Below are 15,970 nucleotides of genomic sequence, written 5' to 3' on the forward strand. Positions count from 1 at the left end.
AAACCATTATTTAGCTTTGCAAGTTGGTTCTTCAGTTTTGTTCATCCCTCCTAACATCCTCTCATGATGTCCTAACATTCCACTTATACTGGTGTCAGCTTGCTCTTCACTAAGCTGGAGATAATAGTTCAAAAAAAGGGTAGGATATTATTTAATAAAATCAGAAGAAATTTATTAATTTTACAGCTATAAATGGTGCTGTCCCAAACTGGTAAATTACTTCAGGTTATCAAGGTGTTTTAAAATTTAAGCTAACATCTAATTCTAGAACTAAAATAAAGACTGAAAAATCAAGGGTGTACCCTATAAAAATCTTGATGAGAGACAACTGCCAAGTTCATGGTTAAAAAAAATCATTATTTAAATGCACTAAACAATTAAATTTTTCTTCATTCCAAGTACAACCAAATATAAGTGCTACATAAGAAGAGCCTTGTCTATGATATTACATTTATCTACTACTGTAGTTCTAAAATAACTCAAGTCATTAAAGGAAAGTTTTGACATCACACTACCATTTACCATATTTTTCAGACTATAAGACCACTTTTTTTAACCACATTTTTTTGCTTCAAAAATTTTCCCCTTCTAAAATCTAGGTGTATCTGGGGTCTGCACCATAAGACGCACCTAGGGTTTAGAGGAGGAAAATAGAGAAAAAAATTTTGAAGCAAAAAATGTGGTAAAAAAGGTATATCTTATAGTCTGAAAAATACAGTACTTCTCCCAAACAGAGCCAAAATACAATTGCAGGTTGATGCATTGCAAATACACCTTTAAGGCAGTGACTTTTAAATATATATTTAAGAGCTCAATTTGCCTTTTTCTGTCAATGTCACTATTTTATGAAGCTTATTTAGAATTAAAAACATTACTAACACCATCAAGTCAAGGCTCCTTCTGATCCGCTGTCCACAGGCTTCTTACCTTGTAGGCCCCACTTCCCTCCTCACCTGCTAGGGGCACCTTAGATGGCAGAGACAAGTTTAAAGTCACTTGCTATTGAAATCCATGAAATGAATGATGAAGCTATACAACCAAAGCAAGATCCACGCTTTATAAACACATACTCTCAAGTCTGAATTGATACACAAGATTCTTAGTTCATTTTACAGATTCTGAAACCAAGTTGTTCAAAAGGTTAATTCTGAAACCATGGTCCATGTAACAAATGAATATATCAAAACAAACAAAAACTTCATTCAAATATTTACATTTAAAAATTAGGCTACTTATTAAGTGTGCTTGAACAAACCATGTGTGGAATTGAATTCCATTTACTATGGAGTTAGTTTCTGCTAAACACTTACTGACATTAGAGAAGACCCCTGGCATCTGAGTTTTCAAGTGTTCCCAATCTATGCTTAAAAAAAAATAAAAATAAAAAATAAAAATGACAAATAATTTCTGAGGCACTAACTTGAACCTCAGAAGTGGAAGGGCTAGTATGTAGGGCAAATTACTTGGGAGTCAGAGGGTTGGCACCTGTAACTCAATGTGGCTTTGCCATTGCCTCAGTATCACCAGGTATTCAATAAAATTCTCTAGAGGTCACTGAGATTTTTCAATTACATCTTACTGCATTATGTTCTAATAGTTTCACAATCTTGGAATTTCACAAAAATATCTGGGAATATATTCCTTGGAAAGGTAGAGGGGTCTCCTTATTACATTAAACAAAAAACCATGCAGTTTCTTAGAGCTCATAGAGCTTTTTCAAAATAAACTACTGATCATACAGCCCAATTAAAAACTCCAACACTTTATATTACAGGTATAGAAAGTTTATAATTCAGCAATGCCAACATACATAATTTGACACCTTCACCCCTACTTGCAATGCGATTAGTAACTAACTATACAATGACTTCTATTTTATTGTCACCGACTTTGGCTCAGATGTTTTAAATGCTTAAACAATTTGGAAAGTTTTTTTTGTGTGTATTTTGCTGTTTTTGTGTGGGGATGGGTGCAGGTGGGGATTATAATGAGAGTAGTCGGTTCACTATAACAGAGACAACCAAGAATTTAACAGCCACTAAGATTTCACTTACCATTTTCTTACAAAATATATGTGGAAGAATATGGCTTAAAGACAGAGGGAAAAGCCTCTTATTTGCACATACTATTGTACTTTACCCTTTATTCAGTCTGACAATAATGCCAAACTTAATTTATTACCTAGGACAAGACTAACTCTCTAAGAGGATTTTATGAAATCCAATTTATTTTGGTTTTTAGATACTGAATACTTAAAATTTTTGAATTCTTCAGATTAACTAAAAAAAGGTTGTTATCAACAACCAAAATCCCCAAAGGATTAGATAAAAAACAACTGGTTAACCATTTAAAAAATACCCAACTAATTTTTTAACAGATTAGAATTAGTTGAAATATATCTCTGCCCCTATATTGACCTTTTGCTTAATCTATAGCCAAGGCAACATTTCTTAGGCAAAATGCTTCTATTAAGGAGACAAAAGATCTCTAAAAAACAAATTAAAAAAATAAACAAAAAACCCTCAGTAGGTCTAAAATCATTCCAAGGCTATCCCTTGGGCAAGAAATAAAACAACAATGGACAAAACAACTCAGTTTCTACAAACATACCATTTTCTTTTTGTTAAAAAAAATGTGGTTGATTTGATACATATCAAAATCGGCAGAATTTTCATGTTTCACAATTTTGTTTCTAGAGATCCTCAAATCTCTTGAACTCATTTGGGAAGTGTTTTGAAGGTGCATATTATAGTAAACAGCAGCAAAATACCAAAACAACTCTATTGCTAAAAAGCAGCTGCTCCTGCTTATGCCTTTAGAATACTACTAGTTGTAAGACAGCAACAATAACAACCAATGCTAATTTGTGCCATCAACTGGGATTCTAAGGAAGAAACAAATTGTTTTCTTTAGACAGTCCAAAGTGGGACATATACAATCATACTGGACAAATACTGACTTTTGGGAGAAAATACCAGAAAATATTAACAAGAGACACAAGAGCATTATATTCAGTATTCTAAAGGCATGCTTCAGGTAGTTCAACAATGATTCTGGTAACACCAACTGCTCACATACATACACATGCACACACATAGATTTTAATGGTTTAAAAAAATTTGTTACTTTAGAAAAATGAATGCAGTGCACTTTCAACAATATTATCGCCACAGACTCTGATTGCTCAGTCCACACATAAGTAGTAGTTGCCTTCTATGGTGATATGGCTTCTCTGCACTAATTTCCATCAGGCCGAAAAACATTAGGGCAGGTTAAGTAAAGACTGAATTGTTGCACAAAGGAACATTTACTCATCAGATCCCACTGATCTCTTCTGTGCCCGTTTCCTGGGCAACCTTCTTGGTGAAGCTTTATCTGGAAGAAAAGAGTGACTATTATAGGTATGTTAGATTCTAAAGACATTTTAAAAAGCATTTCCCTTCAACTTTATAATTAAGTTCAAAAAACAATATACATACCATCTAATAATAAATGCTTCTTATCTAGTTTAGGCATTTTAACAGACCCTCCTTTTTTTAACAAGTCTTTTTTTTTAAGATTTTATTTATTTATTTTTAGAGAGGGAAGGGAGGGGGGAGAGAGAGAGAGAGAGAGAAAAATATCAATGTGTGGTTGCTGGGGGCCATGGCCTGCAACCCAGGCATGTGCCCTGACTGGGTATCAAACCTTCGATGCTTTGGTTCACAGCCCGTGCTCAATCCACTGAGCTACGCCAGCCAGGGCTTAACAGCCCTTTAAAATAATCCTTCAAGAGTTAACAACTAAAACGAAACCTTTTGCAATTAGGCTGGGAAAAGAGCTACTCTTGGTTATTGTAATGTTGAAGCTACCATGCGAAATCTTCTTGAACTCTACAACTGAACATGATTATTTATGTATGCATAAGTAAACACTTTAGAAACAGAGTAAAAGGTATGAAACTTACAGCTCAAAAACTTATATTGGTTACAAAATTAAGACAGAATTTCAAATGCAGCCAGGCAGTTTGCATAATATTGGCAATTTCATAAATTACCTGCAGAAAGCAGGATAAAGGAAATGAGGCAGTTGATTATTAATACTAAAACCATCCCACGCACATAAATATTATTATTTTCTTTTAACTTTTTCTCTTTATAGTTTACGTTAAGAGTCTAAGTGGGGGCGTCTATCAAACAAAAAATAAATTGGCGAGTTTCTTCTATTTCCATTCAGTAAGAGAAGTCATCTTAAGTTTCTTTTAAAACAGGAAGAGCTGTCTTCTCTCTGACCATGGTATCTTCTTATTTTGTACGATCACTTTTCAGATTAGGAAGATAAGTTCTCCTTGTGGACTAAGTAATTATTTTTCCAGTTTTTTAATAAAGTGAAGGACTAGAAAAATGTTTTCATCAAAGTAGGGGGTTCATTTGCAAACATTTCATGAACACTGGTAATGAAAAGTATCGTGTGCCTAAAAAATTTTAAGTTTTATTTTTCCAAAATTACTAGACCATGCCTATATTTAAAAAATGTAATAGATTTTTATCAAGCATATTTAGAAAATAAAAATTATTTTAAAAATCTGCTTAAGAGTTAATGACTCAGAAATATTAAGCCTAAGTCTAAAAATCAGATAAAACTGACCTTTATTATATAGATCAGTAATGTTGTGTTTAGGAAGTTCATCTCACTCAAAACTGATCATAGGATCATTTTTCTGATGAAGATAACCTAGAGCTCTCATCTGATTTACAACTACTACCTTCACACAGTTGACCAATTTCCATATAATTCTTAAATAATATGCTAAATAAGCTCTGGCTGGCGTAGCTCAGTGGATTGAGCGCGGGCTGGGAACCAAAGTGTCCCAGGTTCGATTCCCAGCCAGGGTACATTCCTGGGTTGCAGGCCATAACCCCCAACAACTGCACATTGATGTTTCTCTCTCTCTCTATCTGCCTCCCTTCCCTCTCTAAAAATAAATAAATATTTTAAAAAATTATTAAAAAAATAATATGCTAAATCTAATTTTTGAGGATTCATAAAGTATTTTAGAATCTAGTAGCCATCTGTATGAATACAGCTGAAGTGGTGATTACTTCCAGCAATTTCAACCACCTACAGCTGGTTTTAAAAGATGGGCATACATAGGGAAAAAACCTTCATCACCCAGGTGTCTAGCATATCAAAGTTAGGAGGTAGACAAATGAGAAACAGAACATTCTGGAGTCACTGAGCTTTTGGGAAAATGGCTCCAAATATCTCAATAGCCCCCAAAACAGCATTTATTTCAGCAAAGAACAAGGTGTATAATGGTGCTTTTCAGCCCAATTCCCCACTTACCGCAACCACCACAAAGCCTAAAAAACCTTAGAAATGAATTAACTGTAGTAAAATCACAACTCGCTACAACTGTCTTCATTTGTAGACAACAAAGGCAAAATCTTAGCGCAACTGAGAAGAAAAAACTTAGTAACATATTCAAATAGTTTCAAACCACCCTTTCTTTGTTTACAAAAAATAAACTGGCGAGTTTCTTCTATTTCCATTCAGTAAGAGAAGTCATCTTAAGTTTCTTAAGTCATCTTGAGTAAAAGCTCTTGACAAATTTAATATTGGCCTCTTATATATCCTTCTCTTCACACCACCCCTCTCCCAAAGTAATTAATTCCTCAAAGCTTGAGGCACCTTCCAGACATACTTCCTCCTCCTCCTACAAGACCTTCAAAGTTTCTCTGTCCTCAAATATGCAAAGTACATGTCTTATCCAAAAGAAATAGCTAGTTTTCCTAAATTACCTGCCATTTGGCTTAACCCCTTCATGCTAGGAAAACAATGTTCTAAAACAGTGGTTCTCAAAGTGTGGTCTGAACCAGCAGTCTCAAAATCCCTTTGATATGCAAATTTTTAGCTCCTACCTCAGAACAACTTGGTTGGAAACCCTGGAAGTCCAGGTGATTCTGGTGAATGATAGAGTTTAAGACCTGCTGCTCTAAGCAATCAAGTATAGGAGAAAAAAAGCAGCACACAAAATTAAGTAAAAATATTGTTAAAGTTGAACTGAAAATATCAATGATTTTTATGATTTGAAAAATATGTATGTTCTATCTCAGTTCACAGAATGGGCCTAGAAACAATGTCACCCAGTATCAATGACATCTCTCTAAAAATAAATAAAATCTTTAAAAAAGAAAAATATAGTTAAACACACCAATTCTATGAAAACCTAAATTTAGAGGTGATAATTTTAAAAAAGGAGAAAATTTTTTTAAAAACCTCATTTGTCAACATTTAGGTGCCTCCTTACTTTGACAATTCAAAATAAATGGAAGAATTTAGCATTCATCCTTTTTAAGTTCAAACTGTTTTAGGGTAACCAAAGTTTCAGGTGATGAGGAAAGGTCTACCAATGTTTCTTCCTTCCTCTTGCTCTAAAAAATAATGAAAAAATGTCCTCAGGTGAGAAAAAAAGAGAATGACATGGCTCTGGAGCATGTGGCTCAGTTGGTTGGAGTGTCATTCCATATACCTAAAGGTGGGTTGGATTCCCAGTCAGGCCACATGCCTGGGTTGTGGGTTCAGTCCCCAACAAAGCAGGTCTGAGAGGCAACCTATGTTTTTTTCTCTTCCCGCATCTGTTTCTCTCCCTTCCCCTCTTTCTAAAAAATCAATAAGCATGTTCTTCAGTGAGGATTAAAAAAAAATCTTTAAAACAAAAGAATGGCAGTTAGTAAAAATCAAAGAAATTTCAACTGAAAATCATCACAATCTCTGGAACACTGATTCATGTGAGCACTACCGACTAGTGAATGGTTTAGAGAACTGGACATCTGTGTGATGCTAAACTAACACCCCACAATAACTTTTAGCTGAAAGCAGAAAGAACTCATCTTTCCTTGTCACATGGAAATATGTGGCTACCACCCTAATCTAGTGCTCGATTTAGCACCCCTAATGATGGGACATGATACTTGATGTGATACAGGAAGAAATACTCATGCGCTATGATGTATGCCAGAGATTTTCAACCTGTGGGCCTCAAGAATTTTTAAAACATGTAATACCTAACTATTTAGTCCAGGACACTGACCCCTTTTCCCTCACATTATCAAATAAAAAAAGTCAACAGCCAACGCAATTGTCATCTGGTGTGAATGAATCAAAATTTTACCCATTTTTTCTTGTCAGATCGGCAAAATATAGTGTGCCACAGAATTTTTGTGATTAGTTTATCTGTGCTATGAGATGAAAAAGGTTGAAAATAGCTAAGGTATTCTATTAGCTAAAAAGATCAATTTAAGTCTAATCGAGCCTATAGATTTATCTTCCAGGTTAAATAACTTTTAGCTGAAGACAACCAGGAAAAAAGACAAATCTGGCAGGTTGGACTTTTTAGAGCCTTATTACTCAATGTGATCAGGAGGTCACCTGAAAACGTACTAGAAATACCAATGCCCTGCCCACTGTTCTTGTTTCCTTTTCAGACCCCTCAGAAGTATAACCACCCTCAAAAGGGCACATAATCTTGTTAACTATCCTGTAAAAAGATTTCCTTGCTTTGCTTTCTTCCGCTGCATGTGACCTTCCTTAAGCTCCCTCCTTAACTCCAAATGTAGAAAAGAAACTGCAAACTGTATATTCTGGAGAGCATTTGAGATCTTCCTTACTGGCATATTATTAGTTTGCCTCAAATAAACCCTCTAATTTTTTTTTCTACAGGTTTATATGTTTCTTACATCAACATGTCATATCTGTAATTTAAAGTATCTCATATTACAGAAGTTTTAAAAAGTGACTTTGGTATAAAAATCTACACTCTAAAATAGAAAATAATCACGTTTTTGCCAACTACAAGTATTTTTTCACACCCTTCTCCTTAACCTCTAGATCTCTGATTTCTGAAATGCTCTCAGGACCCTATTTGATTTCCCTGGACATGAGGCTTCATCTGGGGCCTCCAGGCTCCCAGGGTTTGCTATAATAGCAATAAAGGATTGTGGTTTTATGTGTTATGCACCTTCCAACCATTTTCAAATTCCAAAAATTAATCAATAACATGCCTCTCAATGGTAAGCTTGAATATGATAAATTTTTTCACCTCAACTGGATAACTGGATCAGCTTAAAGCTGTTTAGAAGCCGCCTTATTGTTTATGAAGCCTCTCAAAACGGAATTTCACTTAAACAGGGAAAGAGAAGGAATAATGAAAGTGTCTTTGGTGGTGAAACGTGATCCTAAAACAAACTCAGGCTGGACTATCAGATTTTGAGCAAAATAAGCAAGTGTTGTTAAAAAAAATATAGTATTCGTCGACTTTAATTCTACCTATCTTTGAGTATTGGGTCTCACTGGGAAAATATACCAGCTTTTGAATGAGACAAATGTAGCTGTGAAGCTTGGTTAAGTTGCTTTTTCTTAGGAGCAATTTCTCATTAGTAAATACAGAGGCAGCAGTTTACCTTGCAGAATGAATGCCCAGTCTACACAAGGTACTAGTGTAAGTTCAATTCTTCCTTCAACAAGGCCTCCATAAGTTGTGCATATTATTTATTCTAGCACATAATCACCTACTACCTCTGATTACTCAAATATTTCATGTATGTGGCTTTATTTTCCTCAAGAAGAAATGTAAGCCCTGGCTGGCGTAGCTCAGTGGATTGAGCGCGGGCTGGGAACCAAAGTGTCCCAGGTTCGATTCCCAGCCAGGGTACATTCCTGGGTTGCAGGCCATAACCCCCAGCAACTGCACATTGATGTCTGTCTGTCTCTCTCTCTCTCCCCCTTTCCTTCCCTCCCTAAAAATAAATAAATAAAATCTAAAAAAAAAAAAAAAAAAAAAAAAGAAATGTAAATTCTGGAAGAAACAGTAACTTTAAGTTCTTTTTAACATACCATTCAGAACCTAGTAGAGTATTATGACATAGTATATACTTAATACTTGCTAACTAAAGACACAATTATATATGGTTCAAATTTTGCTCTGTGAGTGTAATTATGTCAGGGAGGTTATGTCAGGGAGGAAGATACTATAAAACAAACCCTCCCAATCTGTCATTTAAAAATTCTTTTGAAGAGGTAGATTCCATAGCAGTTACAGTGACTTTAGTTTTTACAGTTTTTAATGCTTTTCAAATGCAGTTTTACCTAATTCTATGAAACTTCAATTTAAAATACAATTATATTTGAAGAAATCATATTTAAACATACCACAGACTTCAAACTTCTGATGCATTGTAAAGACACTACGGTAATACTGTATTTTCGGACTGTAAGATGCACTGCCCCCAAATTTGGGAGGAAAGGGGGGTGCATCTTATAATCCGAATGTAGCTTACCTGGCTTGCTGTGGGTGGGGCAGTGGAGCAGGGTCACAGGTTATTAAATATTTTACCACATTTTTTGCTTCAAAAATTTCCCCCCTATTTTCCTCCTCTAAAACCTAGGTGCATCTTATGGTCCGGTACATCATATAGTCCTAAAAATACAGTACATTTCAACCTGACATTTTCTGCTATGGTAAATGTCAGGATGATATGAGAAATCTGTCCTTAGAATGATTTACCCCCTCACCTACCACCTATGCTGTTATGTCCCATCATCTTCATATCTTGTGCTCTGAACACAACTTTCAAATGCTTACTCGACTTCCTTATCTGGGAGTTCCATGGGCTCCTCACATTCAACAGATCTAATCCAAATTCATCTCTCCTCATGCATACTTGTTCCTCTTCCTACATTCCCTGACATCAATAGGATCATTTCCCACAAGGCTGCCAAAACTCAGAGTACTCTCACTCCTCCCTAAGATATCCAAACAGTCACCAAAAACCTGATCTGCTCAACTGCTGCAACATCTTTCTTCTCACTTTCACTCCCATCACTGCTGTCTTAGCTTACTGAGGCCCTAATAATATCTTATATTTTTTTGAAGAATCATCTTCCAGAAGCTCCTGCTTATTATTCATCCTCCACAAAACTGCCAATTTCTTTTAAAACATAAATTTGTTATTTCTCTGCTTTAAAGTTATCTGATGTTGTAAAAAACCTAGAAGGAAAAGTTAGAAGTCCTTAGCATATAGCACATAAAACTTTGAAGACTCCTCACCTAACTTTTCAAAGCTCTCGTCAAATGTCAATTCCTGTGAATGACTTCCCTACTGTCCTACAGGGGGAAGGCCCTCCTGTGTTCTCATTACTTTGTACCCACTTCTATTTTTTAAAATTTTAATTATTGATTTTTAAAGAGAGAAAGGGAGAAATATCAGTGTGTTATTCTACTTCTTTATGTATTCATTGATTGTTATTTTTATTTTTGATGATTGTGATGCACAATGGCTGTGATAGGGGTGTGTCTTCAAGGCATTAAGGGTTTAGTTGTATTTAGTAGCAGAACCTAACTGCTGGCTCAGTGCATGTATATGTGAACCATTCTTTCACATCTTGAAGAAATCTTCCTCTGTACTCTGAGGTAGTATGGCAGAGGCAGCTTTAGCAGGAGAAGGCCTAGTTTCACGTTACCACACTTGGGTAGAAGGCATCCTTTCATGCGGCTCCTTGCATTGACTGTGAGTGCATGAAAGAAACATCTCTTCGGACTTTGTCAACCCTAGTTTCCAGTAATGTCATCTTACTATTGAGAAACTTCAATTGTTTGCAATGTTTAGCCATGTCTGCATGCAGATTGTCAATTTTCTTCTCCAACTGCTCTAATATTGAGGCAGATTTGTCATGGATGACATTTTCATCGCTTGACTCACCGTCAAATGGCTTATTGCTTGTCTTCCTACTTGTTCTTGCAGCAGTTACTTTTTCTGTGGTAACTTCTGCAGCTATCAGTTCTGAAACATCTGAGGAAGGAGTCTCATTATCAGACTCAGATTCTTCCTCCATAATCAATTTAGAACACGCACAATATGATGGACCTGTTGGGGGATTGCAGGCGACAGGAATGGTTGTTGAGAGGTCCAGGAGACCATTTAGGAGGCCCATTTTTTTTTTTCTGGGCTCAGCCATTCTGCATCTTTTAAGATGATTCCCAGTGGTTGATTCTTGTATGTGCCCTGGTGTACTAGACGATGCTCTAACCAACTGAGCCATTCAGCCAGGGACTTTGTACCCACTTTTAATAAAGCACCTACTATGCAGTAATTATGTTTCACTAGAGTTCACTGAATAATATGGAAATAAAGAAAACAATTCAATTTGCAAACAAATTTGTAAGCAAAACAATCTGTAAACCAAGAAAAGCCTTGAATTCACAGGAAAAGAAATATTAAAATTGTAATAAAAAAAGACATAATCATTGACAGATTAAAACATTTGATAATACCTGAGAATGATAAGTGAGAGTAGAGGAGAAACAGGCAATATTGTATGTACACTGGTGAGAATATAGATTGGCACTGTATTTTGGGAAGTAAATGAGATACTTTCCTTAAAAATGCATTTTAGATCTAACTGTTCTACTTTTTAGAAATTATCCTGTGTGGGGAAGGGAAAAATGGGCGAAGGGGGTCAAAAGGTACAACCTTCCAGTTATAAAATAAGTCATGGAGTGTTATGCTTATTATGGTGACTATAGTTAACAATACTATAGTGTATATTTGGAACTTGCTAAGAGAGTAGATCTTAAGTTTTCATCATAAGAAAAAAATTTACTAGTATGTGCACTGATGGATGTTAACTAGACTTAGTGTGGTAATCATTTTGCAATACACATGAATAATTTTTTAAACCCCATACATTTAAAAATAAGAATCTTCATTAGTGTTTTTTAAATAAACGCTTACATATGAACACTGAGTACTATTTGATCATTCTGCTTCACTCACTTTTATTATACTACCACTTTAGGTAGCAAAGCACAGCATTTAGTTGCACAAACTCATCTGAGTATTGGCTCTACCTCCTTTTTTTCTTTTACAGTATATTCCCATTAAAATATAGGTTATGCACTATGCTAAATACCATGAGCATCATTAACTTTCTGTTCCAGTATACTATCAAATTCAAAAAGCAGTAATTAACCTGGCTCCACCTCTTAATAGCTGTATGACAAGCTTCTTCATTACAGGTTTAATTTTAAGATTGAAAAGCTCAAAATAACAAACATACTTCAATACAGAATGGATTTAATCTATCATGACACATTTATATAAAATACTATCTAGTTATTAAAAAGAACAAAAGCATCAAATAAGTAACTATCACAAACATATCCAAAGCATGAAAACTTATTATACTTGTGAGATACAATGCCAGCTGTGTAAAATAAAAACAATAGACACATAAGTTGACATATGTATAGAAAATACTTAGAATAACAAGCAAATGGCAATTACTTATGGAAATTGAATCAGTGGATCCAGAAGGTGGTATTAGCTTTTCGCTTCTGTACTCTTTCATTTTTACAATGAGGCCTTATTACCTTTACAATAAATATTTTTAAAAAGTTCACTTACAATTGGAGAAAAACTTCTCTTTTATAAAGATTAATATTCTAACTAATTGCATATGTAATAAAATTGAAATAAATCTGTTAAGGAAACTATCAATGCAATACTTTAGGTTTATTTTTCAAACTATTTTGGGTAGTTAGCAGTTTTTCTAACAAATACAGTGATAAAAAACTGTTTTATTACTTATTAAACTTACTGTAAAGTAGAGCCCCCAATACATAGCAAACCCCATTAAAAAATTAATCGCCTCACCTCTTCTACTTTGCACTGAAGCAACAGGAAAGAAGAGAGACAGGAAAAGGTTAGAAAGAGAATTCACACATTTGTATGTAAACTGCAGATATGGAAGCATTTCTAAATTACAATGTAAAAATACTATACAGAACAAAATTTTAAAGTACTCATTAGCCGTATTATACTAGATTCTATACAAGAAATGGAAAAGATTAAGTGTCAAATAGCACTGACCAAGCACTTTTGCTAAATCTTAAATATTTAATCTCCGTTTCAGAGAAAAAGTTCCCAGCCAAGTTAGTTAGAGTACTTACTGATCTGATTCAAAGTTTCCTGAGGAATCCAACTCATATCAACATCATTCTGACTTGATGTACCCATCTCTACTTTCTGTATGGGTCTCTTGCGCTAAGAGAACATCAAAACAGTATTTTAAAGGAGTTTCATTGTATTGTTCACTGTAATTTTAAAAACAGACTACTTAAGTATCTTTAGCTACCTATCAAGCTACTTAAATATCTTTATAGACAAATATGTTTTTTCTTTGTTTTAAAGCATACACCTATCCAAGTTTTTATTAATCAATGAGGGGCAATCACATCTTACACCAACTATAAAGAATAAGGAAGAGATCTTCAAACAATGATTTATTTTCAGGCTTTAAAGACATTTTCCTCTGCTATAAAGCTTCACATGTTATTAAGACTTTCTACGTACAACGACTATTTTTCCCTTTTAAATGTTAAAGAATACACAAAATATTTTTTAAAAATAAAAATAAATGTTAAAGAATACATTTATTTTTACATTCCACAAAATTCAGGATAAATTCCTGAAAGGTTGCTCGTAGGCAGATTCCTGCATTGTTAATTAAATACACTTAAACAGGTGGCATAGATAAAATAAAATAAAAACATAAAATCTCACTTAAGCTAACAACCTAAAACTTTGTCCCTAGACTTTTTGTATCAAAACTGCTAGAAAGTTTAAAAATAATTCAATTATATTATTTAGCCCTGCTCTTAAAAAACAGCAAAACCCCTAATTATTTACCTAAGAGAGTATTAAATATACGGTCCAAAAACTAGATTCTGAATATACAGAAAGGTAACCACAGCTACTTTTTAAAAATGGCTTCATTCAAATGGGAAGAAACTAAAGATGCCATTATACCTAATATATAAATTTATAGCAAAAGCACCAACTATTATGAAAATAAGGCGAAGAAAGTTACAGAAACTAACATTTAAACACTAAGTATTATTTCTCTTTTAAAGAGCTAGTGCTTAGTAGTAACACTTATTGTTAATTTTAATGTAAGGGTCCAGTGAGCATTAATATTTGACACAAATCATGTCATACTCTCCCACGGAAGAAATAGTATGAGTGGATTTATTTTGTTTTGTAGGGCCAGGGAGTGAGATGAGGACTGTGGTGAAATTAGCTACCATGTCCAGCGAGAGAAACCATGATTATACTGTAGCAGGGGCCTCAGTGTTACCTCTTTATTATACTCACAAGAAAACAGAAGTCAGACTGATAGGACAAATACAGTCAAATTCATTCTTTCTCAAATGAAAAGGCTCATTTAATTGCTAATTAGGAATTACTTCTATAGTTAAAGAGTACTGAAGCAAATATAAAAGCTTCAGTGCTAACAGATAAAATAGCATATCCATGAAGTATAGTGAACAGAAAAATAAAATCTGATGTCAGAGTATAAGAAGAAAGAATTCTAGCATAATTTAGAGTTTCAACATAAGAAAGTAAAGCTCACTCTGGAGGGTACAGACTAAGGACACATTGCACATGTGAACAAAAGCCTGAATGAATCCAGGTCACATATCCGAGGTTTCATTTTAAAAGGTACAACAAACCTGTAAATATATAAACTTACAGTGAAAGCAAGAAGCCACAAATAACTGAACTGAATTTAATTTAGTACTGTTAACAACTTTTGGCTATAAGAGTCATTCACCCATAATTACCTTTCTAGATTCCAGGAGTTGATGAAGGCCAACAACAACCAAGAGCCCAAGACCCGCAAGGAACATATACATAAAGATACTAATACAAAAGGAGAAAATAAAAATTCCTTAATTCATAGGAATTATCACAGATAATTAAAACTATAATTGTTTTAACTTATAAAAAACACCATAGCTAATTACATCTATAATGCTAACACTATGTAACTTATAAAAAACACCATAATTACATCTATAATGCTAACACTATATAAGTTTTCCAAATAACTTGTTGGTAAAAGGGATACAATATTTTAAATTCAATTTAGAATCAGGTAATAAATTTTATAAATTTCTTTACTTTAATTCATCACTTACAAAGAACAGAATTTTCAAGATAAAATCTTACAATTTACATTTCCAATGGCAATTTTTGAGGCATGCAACTTAAATTGGGCTAGCGATCAGCTTAAGAGAATGGGGTGAAAAAGATTTTAGAAGAGGGGAAGAATGGAAAGCCAAAGCTTTCTTTTTTCAACAAATTATTGTCAGTTTCAACTTTCTTTCCTGACTTGGTATAAATAATTATAAGCATCATCTAAAGTATGAATTTACCTAATTAGGATTTCACAAAATCTCTAGTCCATTCCATTTTCATCATTTAATAAAGGTAAGCTGACAGGAGCAAGCCTTCCAGTCCTACTTAAGGAGATCAAGATCTATGTATTTCAACTTTCACTTACGTTTCTCCATCTAACCCATCCTCTCTTTCAATAATTGTAACTGTTTGATTGAAGACAGCATCTTGAAATACATTGCCCTGTCAGGGAAAAAAAAAACAAAAAACCCAAATCTGAAATGCATTGCAACAATGAAAGCCTACAAGAGTTCTTAAAACCATCACTGTAAGATATATATAATGATAGCTTTTTTTATCACTTAGAACATAAGACTTGACAAAGTCATCTGTAATGGCACTAATTCAGTGTCAGGGATTGAACATTATGAAGCTTATTACTTTCTCCTACAAAATAAAAATGGCTACAACTTGGCCAAGGTTGTCCCCATTTTCTTTTGGGGGCAGGGGGAAAGTTAAAATGTGTAGAATGAAACGAAGCCCACAGAACACTCTTACAAATCGTGTTTCTGTTGCATGTAACCCTTCAAAACAAGACAGAAAGAGCACAAACATGTACAGTAGAAGCAGATCATTTTAAGAACTAGATCTGAACAAGTCAAATTCATGTTTTAAATTAACAATGGGTTGGAAATCAATTTCTTTGTAATAAATGGGTTAGTAATTTTCAATATCAAAATATTTTTCTGCTG

At 34.2% G+C, this 15,970-nt stretch overlaps 1 protein-coding gene across 5 annotated transcripts in view; it reads right to left on the reverse strand.

Moving 5' to 3' along the window:
* The window catches only part of SSR1 (signal sequence receptor subunit 1), a 37,164-nt gene that overhangs the window by 10,630 nt on the left and 10,564 nt on the right, over window positions 1-15,970 (reverse strand). For 2 of the 5 annotated variants that reach the window (XM_028511337.2, XM_036026525.1), the window contains exons 5-9: window positions 15,385-15,461; window positions 14,663-14,741; window positions 12,989-13,082; window positions 12,693-12,707; window positions 3,312-3,375 (exon numbers count right to left, since the gene is read on the reverse strand). In XM_028511337.2, coding sequence (XP_028367138.1) covers window positions 3,312-3,375; window positions 12,693-12,707; window positions 12,989-13,082; window positions 14,663-14,741; window positions 15,385-15,461 — 329 coding nt within the window. Of the gene's footprint in view, window positions 1-131; window positions 3,376-12,692; window positions 12,708-12,988; window positions 13,083-14,662; window positions 14,742-15,384; window positions 15,462-15,970 lie in introns of those variants that run through there. The other 3 variants (XM_036026526.1, XM_036026527.1, XM_028511338.2) reach the window with 2 other exon arrangements.

The sequence above is a fragment of the Phyllostomus discolor genome, chromosome 5 (assembly GCF_004126475.2).
Source record: "Phyllostomus discolor isolate MPI-MPIP mPhyDis1 chromosome 5, mPhyDis1.pri.v3, whole genome shotgun sequence".
NCBI classification, from domain to species: domain Eukaryota; kingdom Metazoa; phylum Chordata; class Mammalia; order Chiroptera; family Phyllostomidae; genus Phyllostomus; species Phyllostomus discolor.